Source organism: Oryctolagus cuniculus, chromosome 2 (genome assembly GCF_051225735.1).
Source record: "Oryctolagus cuniculus isolate XC-2025 breed Fujian yellow rabbit chromosome 2, ASM5122573v1, whole genome shotgun sequence".
Taxonomy (NCBI): Eukaryota; Metazoa; Chordata; class Mammalia; order Lagomorpha; family Leporidae; genus Oryctolagus; species Oryctolagus cuniculus.
The window spans coordinates 192,560,304-192,578,497 of record NC_142868.1 but is presented as its reverse complement, the minus strand read 5'-3'; the positions used below and the strand labels follow the sequence as shown (position 1 = coordinate 192,578,497).

Below are 18,194 nucleotides of genomic sequence, written 5' to 3'. Positions count from 1 at the left end.
CACGCATTTTAGTTCCTGACCCAGTTCTCTTGCTGCCTCATATAACTACCGTAGGAGTGGACTCTGCTACAAGTAATTGAGGATAAGAATCCCTCTGTCCCCCACCTCATGGGAGGTCCTAATAAAGAATTATGTCCCAAGGTGCATCAGAAACACACTGTACTTTGCATTTTACACACAAATTGTTTAAATGCTGGCTTAGTTGAGGCTCCTATAATGAGACTCCATAGACTGGGTTGCTTAGAAACAACAGCAATTTATGTATCATGGTTCTGGAGACTGGAAGTCTCAGATCAAGGTGTGAACATTGCTGGGTCCTGGTGAGGGCCCTCTTGCGGGCTGCAGAGCCAACATCTCCTTGTATCCTTACACAGACAGAGAGGATGAAAGACAGCTCTCTTGGGGCCCATTTTAAAAGGGCACTAATCTCATAGATAAGGGCTCCACCCTGATGACCTGAGTATCTCCCAGAGGTTCCACTTCCCAATACCCTCACTTTGTGTGTTAGAATTACAACATATCAGGACTGGCATTGTGGTGCAGTGGGTTAAGCTGCTGCCTGCAATGCTGGCATCCCATATGGGAGGTGGTTTGAGTACCGGCTGCTCCATTTCTGATCCAGCTCTCTGCCAATGTGCCTGGGAGGATGGCTCAAGCACTTGGCCCCTGCTACCTATGTGCAGACCTGAATGGAGTTCCTGGCTCCTGGCTTTGACCTGACCCATCCCTGGCCATGTGGTCCTTTAGGAAGTGAAATAGTGGATGGAATCTCTCTCTCTCTCTCTCTCTCCCTTTTTGTCTGTGTGTATGTTTGTGTGCCTCCCTCTCTGTGTGTATCTCTGCCTTTCAAGTAAATAAATTATAACATATAAATATTAGAAAATAAACATTTGGTACACAAACTGCCAAATGTTATCCTGTTAACATTAATTATTAAATGTTTATTAATTGTTTAAAACATATTTTTGCCAGATAGAATTCATGCATTATTTTCTCTCAAAAAATCATTAAAATAGCCATAAAATAATTGTAAACATATGAATGCAAGAGAGAAGAGACTAGTAAAGAATGCCATCAAAACTAATGCAGCTTCCGCCCTGGCCGCCATCGGAAAGCTGCAGCCATGGCCCTGCGCTACCCCATGGCCGTGGGCCTCAACAAAGGCCACAAGGTGACCAAGAACGTGAGCAAGCCGAGGCACAGCCGCCGGCGCGGGCGCCTCACCAAGCACACCAAGTTCGTGCGGGACATGATCCGGGAGGTGTGCGGCTTCGCCCCCTACGAGCGCCGCGCCATGGAGCTGCTCAAGGTGTCCAAGGACAAGCGGGCGCTCAAGTTCATCAAGAAGAGGGTGGGCACGCACATCCGCGCCAAGAGGAAGCGCGAGGAGCTGAGCAGCGTGCTGGCCGCCATGCGCAAGGCGGCCGCCAAGAAGGACTGAGCCCCGCCCGCCCCAATAAACGAGTCCGCGAAAAAAAAAAAAAAAAAAAAAACTAATGCAGACCAGCACTGTGGCTCAATAGGCTAATCCTCCACCTGCAGCGCCAGCACACCGGGTTCTAGTCCCGCTCGGGGTGCTGGATTCTGTCCCGGTTGCCCCTCTTCCAGGCCAGCTCTCTGCTGTTGCCCGGGAAGGCAGTGGAGGATGGCCCAGGTCCTTGGCCCTGCACCTGTATGGGAGACCAGGAGAGGCACCTGGCTCCTGGCTTCGGATTGGCGCAGTGCACCAGCTGGAGCAGCCATTGGGGGGTGAACCAACAGAAAAGGAAGACCTTTCTCTCTGTCTCTCTCTCTCACTGTCCACCCTGTCAAAAAAAAAAAAAAGAATTAAAAAAAAACTAATGCAAATCAGTGAATTGTTGAAGCTGGAAGAGCAGTCAAGTACAGCTGTCCTCCATGGACCTGAGATGAATGTCTACAGGAAGTCCCCTAAGAGATCGGTACTTGGAGGCCCCAGTCCACTAAAAAGTCGGGTGAGAAGCGTAAGGCTGGAGACAGAGAAGGACGTGAACACCCACAGAGAATGGGAAGATCCAAGGCCCCGAAGTCGATGGAGACTTCTCTTCCTTAGACGTCTGTCCTGCTCATCAGACATGCAGACCCCAGTGGGGTAAGGTATGAGAGAGTTTACTGAGCTGTAGAAATAAGATATTACAACTTCTATTTATAATTTTTCTTTAAAAAGCATTAAGAAGTAACTGGTGAGAAGTGATGTGCATAAAGTACTCATACATAAATGTACAAAGATGGACAGCAAAGGATGACCTTAGTACCAAACAAAGGAAGCCAGAGAGCGTACAGCCTTTATCCCCCAAAGAGATGAAGGGAGGCCAAAAATAGGCATCACTTGAGTCTACTCACAAAATAATGGACTCCTTACACTTTTCCCTGTCCAACGGAGTGGCTCTATTGTAGGAGATGAGAGGGTACTTTGCTGGGAAATGCAATCAACAGGACAGAAAAGATCTAATCACATTGACATTCAGAATACCCCAATGAAAATGCCAGTTGTCAACAGATTCACTTGTCAACAACTCCTTTTCCCAACACAAGTATACAGAGGAAACCCCAATCAGCTTTTAAGCCCACTCTGCAATATGAACAGATGAGAGAGAGAGATTTGAGAAAGCCTCTACGACAAAAGGTAAGAACCAAACACAAGAACTTGAAGGAAACAGATCACATTGGGAGCAGAAAGAAAACATACACACACAAATGCGTGTGCATATATACATATGTAGATATGTATATATACATATGTTACACACACAATAACAATTATAAATTACTGATTGAAGAAACTTGAAGATGACACAAAGAAATGTGCATACTTCTAAAAGTAATTTACATATTCATTGCAATCCCTATCAAAATTCCCATGACATTTTTCACAGAACCAGGAAAAAAAACTGCTAAAATTTGTGCTGACCCACAGAAGACCCTAAACAGACAAAGCATTCTTAAGTAAAAAGAATAAATCAGAAAGTATTATACTACCTGACTTGAAAATATATTACAAAGCTACAGTACTTGAAACAGCATGGTATTTGGCATCAAAACAGAACCATAGATCAATGAAACAGGATAGAAACTCTAGAAATTAACCTATGCATCTATAGCTACCTGATCTTTGACAGAGATGCTAAAAACATGCATGGCAAAAAGGATAATTACTTTAACAAATGGTGCTGGAAAACTGTAATATACACATGCAGAAGAATAAAGCTAGACTCCTATCTCATACCATTTACAAAAATCAGCTCACAGTGAAGGAGTTAAATGTGAGAGCTGAAGCTTTGAGATGAGAAGAAAGCATAGCGAAAATTTTCAGGACATTGGAATGGGCAAGAATTTTCTGGATCAGATCCAAAAACCACAAGAAATAAAAGCAAAAACAGACAAATGGGATTTTATAAATAAAATATATGCAACAAAGGAGACAATCAACAAAGTGAAGAGACAATCTACAGAATGGGAGAAAATATTTACTAGTTATACATCTGAGAAGGTATTAACATCCAGAATGTATAAAGAACTCAAACACTCAAGAACTTACAACAAATAATCCAGTTTTAAAATGGGAAGTAGATCTAAACAGACATGTCTCAAAGGCAGATATGCAAACGGCCAGCAGGTGTATAAAAACATGCTCAACGTAACTAATCATCCTGGAAATCTAAATCAAAACCATAATGAGGCATCACTGTAATTCTGCCTTGCAAATAAAGAAATAACTATTTTTAAAGAATAGGTAAGTTTACGAACTCCAAACTCTGAGAGGGTGAGGACAAGGTAGGGGCCGTTCAAGCCCTGCAGTCTGAATTCTGTGAAGAAAGAAGCATCGGGGCACCTGGTGGACCTGAAAACCATAAAACAGCCAACCAGTGTTCCCTCAGACGTGCAGGATGCCAACCTGTGTCAATGGCTGGGACGGAGAGAGACCCATGCACTAAACTGGCACATGTTGCCTTCTGCACGCTCTGCATATGAAGAAGGCTGGGCCCTAGGAATCCTCAGAATTAATGTGCCGGGTTCTCACCGCTGGGAATGGACCCATACTGAGGATGGCAAGCACAACAAAGGAAAAGGAAAATATAAGGCCTTAATAAAACTGGAGATATAGAATAGAGCCACAAACACACGGAAAGAAATGTCTACCTTTCACAAAAACAATAGGAAAAGGAGTTCCAGTCATAAAATTAGAACTTTGCAAAATCAGAACTCTCTTAAGAATACTAATTTCACATTAAATACTCTCTCAAAAATACTAATTTCACATTAAAAGTAATCATTAAGATAAATAAAGGCCAAAAAAGAAATAAAGGATATTATAACATCCCTAAGGATAATGTGGATACCAGAAAGGCAAATCCACAGGTAGATAAACATTAGAAATTAACATCTCAAAATGAGCTAAAATACATTCAAATTACATAAAATGTAAAAGAATAACATAATTCAGAATTAGTAGAAATAAAACTGAGCAATAGAATTCAAGAAAAAATGAATTTTTTAAGAAATCCATTTCAGAAATGAGGGCAAAGCAAGAAAGCAGATTAGAATGAATATACACAACAGATTATGTCATAAGGGAAACACAAGATTAAAAGTAGGAGATGTTCTGGCCCGGGAGTGCAGTGGAGGATGGCCCGAGTGCTTGGGCTCCTGCACCTGCATGGGAGACCAGGAGGAGGCATCCGGCTCCTGGCTTTGGATCGGCACAGCGCTAGCTGCTGCAGCCATTTGCGGGGTGAACCATCGGATGGATGGAAGACCTTTCTTTCTGTCTCTCTCTCTCACTGTCTGTAACTCTACCTGTCAAATAAATAAAAAATCTTTTTAAAAAAGTAGGATATTTTCTTTCTTAAAAAAAGATTTATTTATTTACTTGAAAGCCAATTACACAGAGAGGGAAGCAGAGGCAGAGAGAGAGAGAGAGAGAGAGAGAGAGAGAGAGAGAGATGTCTTCCACCTGCTGGTTCACTCTCCAATTGGCTGCAATGGCCAGAGCTGTGCCAATCTGAAGCCAGGAGCCAGGCACTTCTTCCAGGTCTCCCATGCAGGTGCAGGGGCCCAAGGACTTGGGCCATCTTCTACTGCTTTCCCAGCAGAGAGCTGGATTAGAAGTGGAACAGCGGGCTGGCGCCGCAGTTCAATAGGCTAATCCGCAGGCTGCGGCGGCCATTGGAGGGTGAACCAACGGCAAAAGGAAGACCTTTCTCTCTGTCTCTCTCTCTCTCACTGTCCACTCTGCCTGTCAAAAAAAAAAAAAAAAAAAAAGTGGAGCAGCCAGGACTTGAAACAGCACCCATTCAGGATGCTGGCACTGCAGACGGCGGCTTTACCCTCCACGCCACAGCGCTGGCTCCAGGAGATTTTCAAAAAATGTTTGTAAAATGAAAAGAGTTACAGATAAAGAAAAAAAACAGGCATAATAATCCAAATACCTAAAATGAAAGACCTCAAAGATCAAAAATGTAAATAATGGGAAGAATTATAATTCAAGAAACTATTCCTGTAATTTTATATGTATGTCTCATACTGAAAGAATACCCAAGTTGAGAAAGTCAGCCCAGAATGGCCATAACCAGGCATGCTTCGGGAATTTTTAAAAAAGCAAAACTAACTTTAAGGGTAAGGAATATTATCATTAGAAATTTTGACAGAATTACTGAATGCCAGAAGTAAATAGAGTAACATATTTAAGATTCTTCAATGAAAAAGTTATATGAGCCTAAGACTGACTATCCAATGAAAACATTTGCAAGTATAAGGACAAAAAACAACTGGTGTCCACCACGCTAACTTAGGAGGTATTTCCCTGAGCACTTCAATAACAGTTTACTAGAGAATGGATTTCAGACAACTAGCTGACTAGCTAGACACATAAAGACTTGTGGTAACCATTAAAGTGCATGTGTTTGGAGAATGAAGACTGGACAAGGAAATAAAGAAGGGTGTATAATAGGTTGTGGAGGTTTGCCCTAGCAATGTAGCTACAGCTCAACTGAGTAAATTAGGTAGTTATTGAAAACAGCAAATATGAGTATTTTAAAAATTATATTAAATAATCATACTGATGATGGAAAGTTACCAAAGGCCATCAGGTCATGTCAAAGGATGCAAGAGCCACAGGGATGGAAGTTTTGTTTATTGCATTATTGTAAACTGATTTCTAGATTGTGCTCTTTCAACCAAAGACATGTAGTCCTGCTGTCTCTCTGGCCAAAGATTGCACAAGTTGGGCACGAATAAGGAAAATGATTTTTCAATAAATTAATTAACCATGATATCCTCTTGGAAGTTTCTACGGAACCAACTCTTTATTTTGATAACCCTAAATAAAGCAAAGGAATCCTTCTCTTTTCCCCTTTATTTTTTGTTTTACAATCTGTACTCCAGATTACTGGCTGTATGAAGCAAAGATTCTCTTTACACAAATATTTCAACAAATAGAGAATAAAGATAAAATCAAAATAAAGGTTGACCCCTGGGAATTTACCCAAAGAAAATGAAATCAGCCTATGAAAGAGTTATCTGTACACCATGTTTATAGCAGTCCAATTCAAAATAGCTCAGATATGGAATCAATCCAGATGTTCATCAATTGATCACTAAAGAAAATGTAGTATATATACACAATGGAATACTACTTAGTCATAAAAAGGATGAAATCCTATTTTAGCAACAAAATGGATGCAATTAGACAATTATGCTTAGTGAGTAAAGCCAGTCCGAAAAAGACAAATATCATGTTTTCTCTGATTTGTGCTAATATAGAGAATATTAAAAATGTATAGGAATTAAATTGAACTCTTGAGGTTTGGTTATTGTTTATAACCCCCACCTATACTACTTTCTACTTACTATTCATTGAATTTTTTATTTAGTGGAGGATTAAGCTTGTGATTATAAAGTAAATTGAAGGTAATTTCATTGCAGGGACCAGCACTGTGGCGCAGTAGGTTAATCCTCTGCCTGCAGTGCCAGCATCCCATATGGGCTCTGATTCTAGTCCCGGCTGCTCCTCTTCCGATCCAGCTCTCTGCTATGGCCTGGGAAAGCAGTAGAAGATGAGCCACTTGGGAGCACCCTCTTGGGATCACCAATGCGGGAGACTCGGAAGAAGCTCCTGGCTCCTGGTTTCGGATCAGCCCAGCTCTGGCCATTGCAGCCATCTGGGGAGTGAACCAGTGGATGGAAGACCTTTCTCTCTGTGTCTCTCCCTCTCACTGTCTGTAACTCTAACTCTCAAATAAATAAAATCTTTAAAAAAAAATAAAAAGAAGGTATGTCATTGCAAAAATTAAAAGAATTAAAAAGAAAAATAGGAATGGAAGGAGGCAGGAGGGTGGGAAGTATCATTATGTTCTTAAAATCATTTATATGAAATACATGAAATCTGTTCCCCTTATACACATAAGTTAAAAATTAAAAAGAAACAAACAAGCAAAAAAAAAAATAGGTTGAACATGCCTAATCTAGAAATCCAAAATCTGAAATGCTCTAAAATCTGAGGCTATTTATCTGTGTGTGTGTGTGTGTGTGTACAGACATATTTCTTTAAATTATTATTTTAATTCTGAAATTTATGGGAAATACTGCAATAATTTGATATATATATTATATATATATAGCATATGATGATCAAATCAAGTTAGTTTCATTCCTGTTTCCTTGAACCATTTTTTTTAAAAAGTTTGATTCACATTTAAGAATCACACCTATTTATGGGGTATAGTGTGACAGTTCCCAAACGTATACACTGTGTACTCATCAAATCAGGGTAATTAATGTTTCCATATCATTATTATTTTATGTTTGGAGCTTTTAGTGTGTCTCTTCTTTCATAAAACAAATACTAGGCCATTGTGAACTAGAGTCATCTAGCCATACTGCAGTACAAGAGAACTTATTCCTTCAATCTAACTGTTTTTCATCCATTATCCAACCTCCCTCTGTATTCCTTCTTCTCACTCTTTCTCAATGTCTAGTCATTAATCACCAATTCTACTTCCAGAATAACATTTTCTTAGCTTCCATGAGAGAAAAAACGTGATATTTGTCATGGTATTTAACTTACTTCACTTAACACGATACCTTCCAGTTCCATGCATTTTGCTGCAAATGATAGGTTATCCTCCTTCTGAATGGGTGGAGAGTATTCCACTGTGTATATACACCACATTTTCTTTATTCATTCATCTACTGATGGGCATTCACATTGATTTCATTGGATTCATACAACAGTGACAGTTGTCATTCGTGACAACAATGACAATGACAATGGAGGCAAAACACAGCATCAAGCAAACAGAAGCATTAGCCCAACATTGCTCTCTTGAATATGTTTAAGATGCTGATGTCAATATTTAGTTGTCTGCTCACTCATCTAGGAAGAAGAGAAGCTCAGTTACTACTGTGCTATGATTGTGTTCAATTCAGTCACCATGTCACAAAAATAGCAAATCACGTTTTAAAAAGCCTCCTATACTACCACCAGTTATCTTCAGTTCTTCACCTCCAAGAAAAGTAGAGAATGCCTCATACATGTGTGTGGACTCTGTACGGGAGTCAGGGTGACACTTTTGGTATGACTCCCATTTTTAAGTATCTGTGCTGCTAAAGCAAACGCTGCAACCCAAGACTTCTTTGCGCACCATCCATCTGGTGGATTTCAGGTTTTGGATTTCTGGATGTGGGATGCTGCTCAACCAGTAAAATCTATTCAAATATTCCAGAATCCCAAATGTGAAACATTTCTGGTCCCAAGCATTTGGATAAGAGACACTCAACCTCCATTAGACCAGCGGGGCTGCCTGATCTCAGCCTGTGGCTCTCCAGAGCCAGCAGCCAGAATCAGCCTCTTTGTTTCTTTGATAAAGTTATACTCCCCCGGGGTATTTCATTAAATGGACAGAAAGTAACTAACACAGTGTTAGACGTTGCACTGTCTAATGGATAGGCCTGGAGCTTCAGTGCCTGTTAGCACCACAGAGATAAAGAAAGCAGGTTGTCACGTACCTCTTGGTAAAAGAACAAAATGCTACATAGGAAATACTTGTAAAGAAAGAGAGAGAGAGAGAGAGAGAGAGAGAGAGAGAGGTAAAGAAAAGAAACCTAAATATGATGAAGTTCTAGTTCCAAATACCAAGTCACAGGAAGGCAATCAACAAAAATCCCCACTGCAAGAAACCCAACAGGACAAGTAACCTAAAATGTTCCACAAATAAATATTAAGAAAACCAAAACGTTGGAGAGGGGCTCCATTAGTGTGCTAGGGCTGCCATAACAAACTACCGCAGACTGGATGCTTAAGAATAGAAATTTACTTCCTCATAGTTCTGGATGTTAGAAGTTCAAGGTGTCAACAGGGCTGACTTGTTTTGAGGCCTGTCTCCTTGGCCTATAGAGGGCTGTCTTCTCAGAACCTTCCCTCCTGTGCATGTCTCTGTCCTAATCTTTTCTTCTTTCAAGCACACCGCCCTTAGGAGCTCATTGTAACTTAACGTCCATTTTCCATATGTATATGGGGGGCAGACACAGGAGAAGGTGGCATACACAATTCAATCCATAACAGGAACCTAGCGATTAAGAGACTAAAAATTAGACCACTGTCACAGATACTGTCAAGATTCAAGTGATAAAATTATAAGGAAAAATAAAGGAGTAAGGAATTGAACAGTTATGAGCATGGGTAGTTCGGGAAGAGATGAGGTTGTGGTTGGGAGGGGCCTGGGGAAGGAATGTGGGGTGACACCAGTTTCATCCTCCTGTTGGGATGGAGAGAGAAACACATTACACTCTATATTTGTTTTATGTAGTTCTCCATGTGATAGCTAACAGTAAAAGCAAATAAAAACAAATAGAAAGATAAGCATATAGTTCAGAATCATGAGGATAAATATCTGGCAGGAAATAGCTAAAAGGGTTAGAAGTGATTGCCATTGAGAGTTCCAGAGCTTGGAATTACTGACAGATACCTGTAGGGTTTGCAAGGCAGCACTAATGGCTTTTTATCTGTATGGGTGTACTACTACGAAAATTAAAATGTTTTTCATTAAAAATGTATTTCTACTAATGTCTGTCTTTGTGAACTCTCTATTCTAGCGTCTAGCCTGATGCCAGAAATACAGTCTATATACCCAGTAAATGGTCTTCCAGTGAGTAACTAGTTGATTCCTTTCCAGAAGGAGAGAGATCCAGGATCTAAACCCAGTTTTGTCACTGTATGCCTTGATAAAATGGCTTTAATCCCTGAAAAGAAGAAGAGCCTATAACATGGGAATACTGGGGTAGAAAGTTAGATGCTAGGACACAGAATAGTTGGATCTCAATCTTAGGTCTGATTATTCAGACAAATCCACTTCACAGATAGTTTTGTGGGGAGGAGAGTCAAATTTTATTTAATCAAGTAAAACAAGAAATGAAAGTGCCTAGCACTTTATCAGGCACATGGATGTGCAAACATTTTTACTTATAGTAATTACAAACAGAACTATCAACTCAAGGATTCAGTGAATGACCCTAACAACCACTGCTGGGGGAACCTTGGCCCAAGCTGCTCATTAACTGACTTGTAATCCACACACAGCCACTTGGAGGTCAGGACCCATCTTCACTCATTCTTAGGAATGAAAGGCAGAGTAAAGAACCCAGCCGCTCTCCTGGTGAGTGAGTGATTCATCCGCAGGCAGCTAGCCATGGTCCTGCAACTGGAGGCTGGGAAGACAGCAGCCACAGGGAGCTGCAAAGACACTCTTGCTGTGGCCATACAACTGTCCTCAGTATTTAAAAGGGCAACCTGCCTCCTCGGGTTTCAGTCTGCTGGGACAATGGTTTGATCTTCATTGACAAAGTGGCCACAAAAAGGGTTTCAAAAGACATTTTCTTTTGAAAGGGGCTCTTGGTCAGCTCAGGCTGCCATAGCAAAATACAACAGGCAGAATGGCTTAAACACCAGAAATTCACTTCTCACAGGTCCTGGTCCTGAGACCGGGAAGTCCAAGATCAGTTGTCAGTGGATTAGATTTCTGTTGACAGCATTCCTCCTGCCTTGCAGAAAGACAGCCCCTCAGCTGGGAGAGAGGAGCACCCTGGTGTCACCTTCTTTTCTTATACATATTGTGACCTCATTTAACCAAGCTTATAATTACCTCCTTCAAGGCCCTGTCTCCTATACAGTCACGTTGCAGGTCAGAGCTTCAACATACAGGTTGCTGGCCAGGATCTGTCAATCTATAACCAGGGCATTAGCAGCCAACAGCAGGGTAAGAGGCATGTCCTGTGAGCTGCACTGCACCAAGCACACGGTGCTTCTACACCCCATTGAATCTCTCAGCAAAAGTGAACTGGAAAAGGATGATTACCTCGCATTAGCAGATGAAAAAGTCCTGGGATTCTTTTTAAGGTGTAATTGCACCAGCTGCTTTCCCCTTCATTTCAGAAACCTCTAATCGCATGTCTGTGTGTGGGGGAGGGGACTTTTTTTTTTTTTATAGGCATAAAGCACATTAAGCTCATTTTACCACTCTAGCGAAGGCTATTTAGAAAAGTCAAGGAATCCTTTTCTCTCTAATTCACTCCTGCTTCCTTTTTTGTCTTCCCCATCTGATGCCAACAACCCCCAGTTTTCAAAGCAAAACTTTGTACCTAGACGCGGTACAGGAAGTGCGCCTCTTTATGATATGTGACCTTACATGGCAAACTGTGAGGCCCACCTCACCTTGTGTGGCCCACCTGACCCAGCACAGTTTGAAGGTGGGGGGAAAGAAGTTGCCGACGCCTAGCACTGCACGCACTGGGCCAACACAGCCTGCTCAAAGTAACTGTTCTGGAAAGCAAGCTGGCCACCGGCATAGAGGGAGAGCAACTGTGGGGCTCCAGGGCAATTGTGGGGATCCATCCTGGCTCCTGCTCTCACCTGACCAGCCCAGGCCTGCTTGCTGGTGACCCCAGGTTTAGCTCCCCTTTGTGGTCCTTGCCTCCCTTCTGGAGCTGATAACTGGGCCTTGCCTTTTTGGCTCTCCTAGGAAAGCCCTCGGAAAGCCTGCTCCTCAGAAACTTACCCAAGGAAGAAAAAATAGGATCAATCAACAGGTCTAGGACGTGTTTATGCGGACTGAGTCAGAAACATCCCCTAAGTGCAGACCTGCTCAGAGCCTCTGACATTCTCAAGTGCTCATCTGCTATAACGAGCTCTTCCCAATCTGTTTGTGGATGCTTTCTTAGTTTTTTCGAGGAACACTGTGTTAGTTACTTTCTGTCCATTTAATGAAATACCCCGGGGGAGTATAACTTTATCAAAGAAACAAAGAGGCTGATTCTGGCTGCTGGCTCTGGAGAGCCACAGGCTGAGATCAGGCAGCCCGCTGGTCGAGCCTCTGGAGACGGATTCTTCCAGGGAGGTCCCGAGGCTGGCACACAGCATCCCACGGCCAGAGCAGGGAGCAAGTGCTGTGTGTACTGATCCATGTCTTCTCTCTTTTCTCTGCATAAAGCCTCCAGGACTCAACCATGATGCCTGCCCCGTATTGGCCTGATCCAATCTTACCACTTCCCAAAGGCCCCACCTCTAACCCCACAACTGGACTAAGTTTCTGTTATCTTAGAACCACTAGCATAAGGCTTGGGGGTTCAAACTCCTGTATGAGTTTGGAGGACAAATCATATTTGGACCACAGCCAGCACCACTCCTCCGCCTTTGGAGCTGGTGGTATCAGGGACACAGTGTGGGAAACAGTGCACTAGGGACCCATGACCTCTTCCTGCTCCTGTTGGCGGATCATAGCCTCTGCCTGCCCCACATTTGTCTGAGACCCCCTCCCCACCAGACCAGGGCACAGGCTGCACAGAGCTCTCATCTGCTGGACTTCAGTAGTCAGATCTCTGCTATAAAGAGCAGAAGCAAGATGGCAGAGCTCTGTTATCAGACTGCATGCTGGGTTTATCAGGCACGGGATTTATTAACAGGAAAAAGAAACAATTTGTCATTGAGCCACCCTAGTACCTCCTGCCCTGCTGCTCAGGCACTCAGAAAGCCTATCTCAGCTCTGTCAGCGGGGCAGAGGACACTCAAAGGGGCCTGAATTGCCTCAGCAACTATTGATCATCATGTCTTCCATGACCGCTGGCTTTCGGCCTGTCACAGCCATTAATCAGGACTGTCGGGGCAGCTGGGGCTGGCATGAGTTTATCAATGAAGTGCACTGTGGAAACTCTTGAGAAAGTTTGCACAGAGGTGAGACATTCACATGCAGTTTTATTCCCAAATATTGCCATCATTAGTGAACATCAACCAAAGATGGCCCCAGGGAGCCACTGTCCCCATACTAACACCTTGTCTAGACCCTTCCTACCCCGTGGTGATGCTAAGCTGCCCTGCGACTTGACTTCACCAATAGAATACAGCAGAAGAGATGCTCTACCAGTTCCAAGCCTCTGTTTTAGGGTACCTCTCTTGGGATTTGGGGTTCCCTGAATCAGCCACAGCACACCAAGTGTGGCCTCCCCATGGGAGGGACTATCTGGAAATCCCACATGGCACAGCCGCTCAAGACCACATAGACAGACACAGTGTCTCAGCCTTCCCAACCAAGGTTGCAGGTAAATGGAGAAGCTGCCTGGGTGCCATAGTCCCAGCAGGCAGCACATGGCGGCAGAGGCGAGCCACCTCTGTGTATGTGCCCTGTCTCATTCCTGACCCCAGAGTCTTGAGAAATAAAAAACCTGGTCATCTTCAGCTCTGCATTCTGGGGTAGTTTGTTATGCAAAATCAACATTCACAACTGTGGAGAGGCGTGGTTTGGAAGCCAAGTCCCAGGACAGCAAACACACAAAGCATGAGGTGTGGAAGTGGCAGGGACGGCATGGTGGAAGACAGAGAAGGAGAATGCACCACCCACAGCCTTAGAAAGGAAGTCTCCTGATGGGGGGAGACTCAGACTCAGCAGGACAATTTCTCCATGTTTCTGGCCAAGGCTGGATCTGAGCAGGAAGACATGGGAAGGGAAGGGAGGGTCACCCATGCATTCAGGACCAACCATGCTGAGATGTGGCCAAGGTCTGGAAGAGTGGGAGGAACACAGCTTAGAAGCACCTGGCAAGGCGTTCCTGCCACCTCTGGAAACACAGCGGAGCCCCAGCAGATCATCGGGGGCATGAAGCTCAGTCACGTTCAGACCAAGCCAGTCCTCACCCCATGCCTGTGTGGTAGGGAATACCATCACTGCATTTTGTGGCTTAAGAAATGAGGGTTCAGACACTGAGTGACTCAAGCTGCGAGTGCACTGCTTGGGAAAGGCCAGGTCAGGAGATCAGCTGGAGTCTGGGGGCAGGACCTGCAGAAGCCCCTCTCATCCCAGGGAAGTGGAGATGGGGCCCGGTGCACATTCCTGTGGTTGGGAAGGAGTGTGAAGAGGCTACTACTGCAAGGACAGACATGAATTGCAACCTACTTGTTTTAAGTGGAGTAGAACTTTTTCACCCAAAACTCCTGCAAATGCTTAAACTCTGATATCTTAATGGCTGTCAGCTTAAGAGTAGAGACTTAGTCTTAGTCTTGCATCTGAGAGGTGGGTCTGGTGGGAGCTGTGTAGGTCATTGTGACTTACACAGAGGGTGGGTCTGATGAGAGAGGGTCAGTTTTTGTTTTTTTTTTTTTAGCTCTAATTTGGCCTAGTTTCTCTCTCCCTTCCTGGCTTACTGTGTGATGATTCCTCCAAACCCCTGACCAATATCCATCAAATGCCAGATGGGGGCCTCCTGATCTGAACTGTGGCCTCCAAATTGTAAGTTGAAATAAACCTTTTCTTTCCCAACAAGTTCCTCTTGGGTACTTTAGTAAAAGTAACAAAGAGCAGATCAATACACTTCTTTTTCTTTAAAAGCTATGAAACTCAGCTCACCACTGATCCACTGCTGAGCCGTGGACCAGTTTTTGGACCTCTCTGAGCCTTGGTTTTCTCACCCATACACGGGGATGATAAAAGTTATTTATCTCATAAGGAGGGTTCAAGCATTAATTACATTCATACTTGTAAAACAGAGCAGTGCCAGGGCACTGTCACCATGGTAACAATGAAATACCTCCTTTTTGCAGACATATTCCACTTGCTTACTGGTGTTAGGAGTGCCATCTTCTCCTGTGACCCTAGCCCTTCCCTCCAGCACTGGGGAGTGTCCTCTACTGGGGTGAGGCAGGTATCCCTGTCTGGCAGTGTAAGGAAGGTGATGCTGTTTAATGGAGACCACACTCTCTCCCTAGGAGTTTCCAGTTCAGCTGATGGGGTGCACTGTGAGGCACACCTGAGACAGCCCCCACATTCAGGGAAAGGAGCTGCATGTGGTGGGGAGCCCTGCCCTCTATGGGACTCATCGTGTCTTGTTCACTTACACAAAGATAAAAGAGAAGATTAATTGCATCACCAAGAGTGGGTGGTAAGCTGGGCCCTGGTGGCCCTTCTTGTGCATGAGGTGAGAGAGTGGTAGCAAGCATTCACCCCATCCTCTGAGAATCTGGGACAATCCAATGCCATTTTCACTACAAAAGAAGAAAGTTATGTACCACTGCTGGCTTCTCTCAGGTAGTTCAGAATGGTCTAAGAGATCCATACAGCTGAGGGAAATTCAAGATAGCTGGCAGATAGCAAGGACTTTGTGGGAGCTGCCCAGTGCTGCATCCCCTCTCTTCCTCTCTGTGAGGTAGAGACTGTCATCATCCCCACCTTACAGATGAGGAACCTGCAGCTAGTGTCAGCATTCCTCCTAAGATCCATTCAAAGTTGGTGCTTTTCAATCTTAAACAACAAAATCAAAACTGGAGGCATCACAATACCAGATTTCAAGACATACTACAGGGCAGTTATAATCAAAACAGCCTAGTACTGGCACACACAAAAAAAAAGACATCAAGACCAATGGAACAGAATAGAAACTCCAGAAGTCAATCCACGTATCTTCAACCAATTACTCTTTGACAAATGAGCTAAAATCAATCCCTGTAGAAAGGACAGTCTCTTCAACAAACGGTGTTGGGAAAATTGGATATCTGCATGCAGAAGTATGAAACAAGACCCTTACCTTTCATTTTACACAAAAATGAACTCAAAATAGATCAAGGGTCTAAATCTGTGACCTGATACCATCAAATTACCAGAGGAGAACATTGGGGAAACTCTTCCAGACATAGGGAAAGACTTCTTGGAAAAGACCCTAGAAACACAGGCAATCAAAGCCAGAATTGACAAATGGGATTACATCAAGCAGGGCAGAGAAGCATCTGCACTGCAAAAGAAACAGTAAAGTGAAGAGGCAACTGACAGAATGGGAGAAAATATTTACAAACTATGCAACTGCTAAAGGATTGGTATCCAGAATCTATAAAGAGCTCAAGCAATTTAACAAAACAAGAATCCAGTTAAGAAATGAGCAAAGGACTTGAACAGGCATTTTTCAACAGAGGAAATTCAAATGGCCAACAGACATTTTAAAATTGCTCAGGATCACTAGCCATCAGGGAAATGCAAATCAAAACCACATGAGGTTTCACTTCACTCCAATTAGAATGGCTCTCATAAAAAAATCAACAAACAACAAATGCTGGTGAGGATATGGGGGGAAAGGTACCCTAATACACTGTTGGTGGGAATGTAAACTAGTACAGCCATCATGGAAGACAGAATAGAGATACCTCAGTGTGGGGAGCAACTCGGACTAGACTAAGTTACTGGAATTAAGACTTATTCTATGCATCTGCTCTCCCACAATATGGCGCTGGGAGAGGAGAAAACAGCTTCTACGCAGCTGCCTCTTGCCAACTTGAGTGATGACCTCCAGGAGCTGATCCTGCTCCTGATTGGAGGAGAGCAGCGTACTCGGCGTGTGGGCAGCCGAGTTGGGATTGGCGGAAGAGGACTATAAAGGAGGAGAGAGACAACATGCACCAGGAACATCTAAGGGGAACACCTGTGCAGCCCCCGAGAGAGCCGGCCGGCGGTGTGCCGCTCCCCTGCGGAAGTGGGGAATGTGGCAGGGGGAACCGCCCTTCCACGGAGGTGGAAGGGATAGTAGCCAACCCGGGAAGAACCAGCAGCAAACCCGGGGAGGGCCGAGCAGACGAAAGAACAGCGCAGGGTCCTGTGTTGTTCCTCCACGAAGAGGGGGAGCGACACTCAGAAAGCTGAAAATAGATCCACCATATAACCTAGCCATAACACTCCTGGGAATTTATCAAAAGCAAATGAAATCTTCATATGAAAGAGTGATATGTACCCCCCATGTTTACTGCATATATATATATATATATATATATATGGAATACTACTCAGCAGTAAAAAAAGATTGAAATCCTTTCTTTCATGACAAAATGTATGCAACTGAAAACCATTATATTAGTGAAATAAGCTAGTCCCCAAAAGACAAATACTATATGTTTTCCCTGATCTGTGGTAACTATTAGGGTACTAAAAATGTAATTTATAGAGTGAAATTCACATTTTGAGATTCAATGATTACTTATAGTCCTTGTCTCTACTGTTGAGGAACAGCTTTTTTTTCTTCTATTTGTTGAACTCTTCTTGGGGTTAATCTTATGAATATAAAGTAAACCGAAAGTAGGTCATTGTAAAGATTAAGAGAGAGAATAAGAGAGGAAGGCTAGGAGCATGGGCTGGAAGGAGGGTAGGGTGGGAAATACCACTATGTTCCTAAATCAGTATATATGAATTACATGAAAGTTGTTTGCCTTAAATTTTAAAAAAGTTGGTGCTGTGTTGTGGTTCAATATTACTAGGAATAAAAGTAATGCCAATATCAACAGTAAAAGCAGTGGGAATTTTTGGAACCCATAGCTGTGGGGTGGGGCACAGCTGTGAGCCACTCTGAGTGTTAAGTGTGCTTGGTTGGGAGGAGTGGCTGTGGTTCCAAGTGGCGCCAGCCCCGCCAAATCCCGCTGAGAACCCAGAAGAGCTGCAGCACTGAGCACCTTCTGGGACCCTGGAGTTCTGTCGCATTATGTGACTCACCCTCAAAGTTTGGCAAAGTAGAAAGCACTGGCCCATCAGGGGGTGGCCAAGCACGGATAGGAAAGCAGGGAGTCTGCGTCTCTCAAGTCCCCTCCCCACGCACTGTAATCTCTGTCTCTACCAGTAACCCATGTGGGTGGGCCCAGCTGTGTGGAGGTTCTGACGATCACA

General features: G+C 43.6%; 1 protein-coding gene across 1 annotated transcript; it reads left to right on the top strand.

The window, feature by feature from the left end:
- The first annotated feature begins 1,083 nt into the window (after window positions 1-1,083).
- Window positions 1,084-1,506, top strand: LOC149128192 (large ribosomal subunit protein eL36). The gene has a single exon (XM_089327835.1). The coding sequence runs from the start codon at window positions 1,124-1,126 to the stop codon at window positions 1,439-1,441; it is 318 nt and encodes a 105-aa protein (XP_089183961.1). The 5' UTR covers window positions 1,084-1,123; the 3' UTR covers window positions 1,442-1,506.
- Window positions 1,507-18,194: the final 16,688 nt, after the last annotated feature.

What these genes read in the sequence shown, in the direction of transcription:
- LOC149128192 (XM_089327835.1), top strand. Translation starts at nt 1,124, where the DNA reads ATGGCCCTGCGCTACCCCATGGCCGTGGGCCTCAACAAAGGCCACAAG.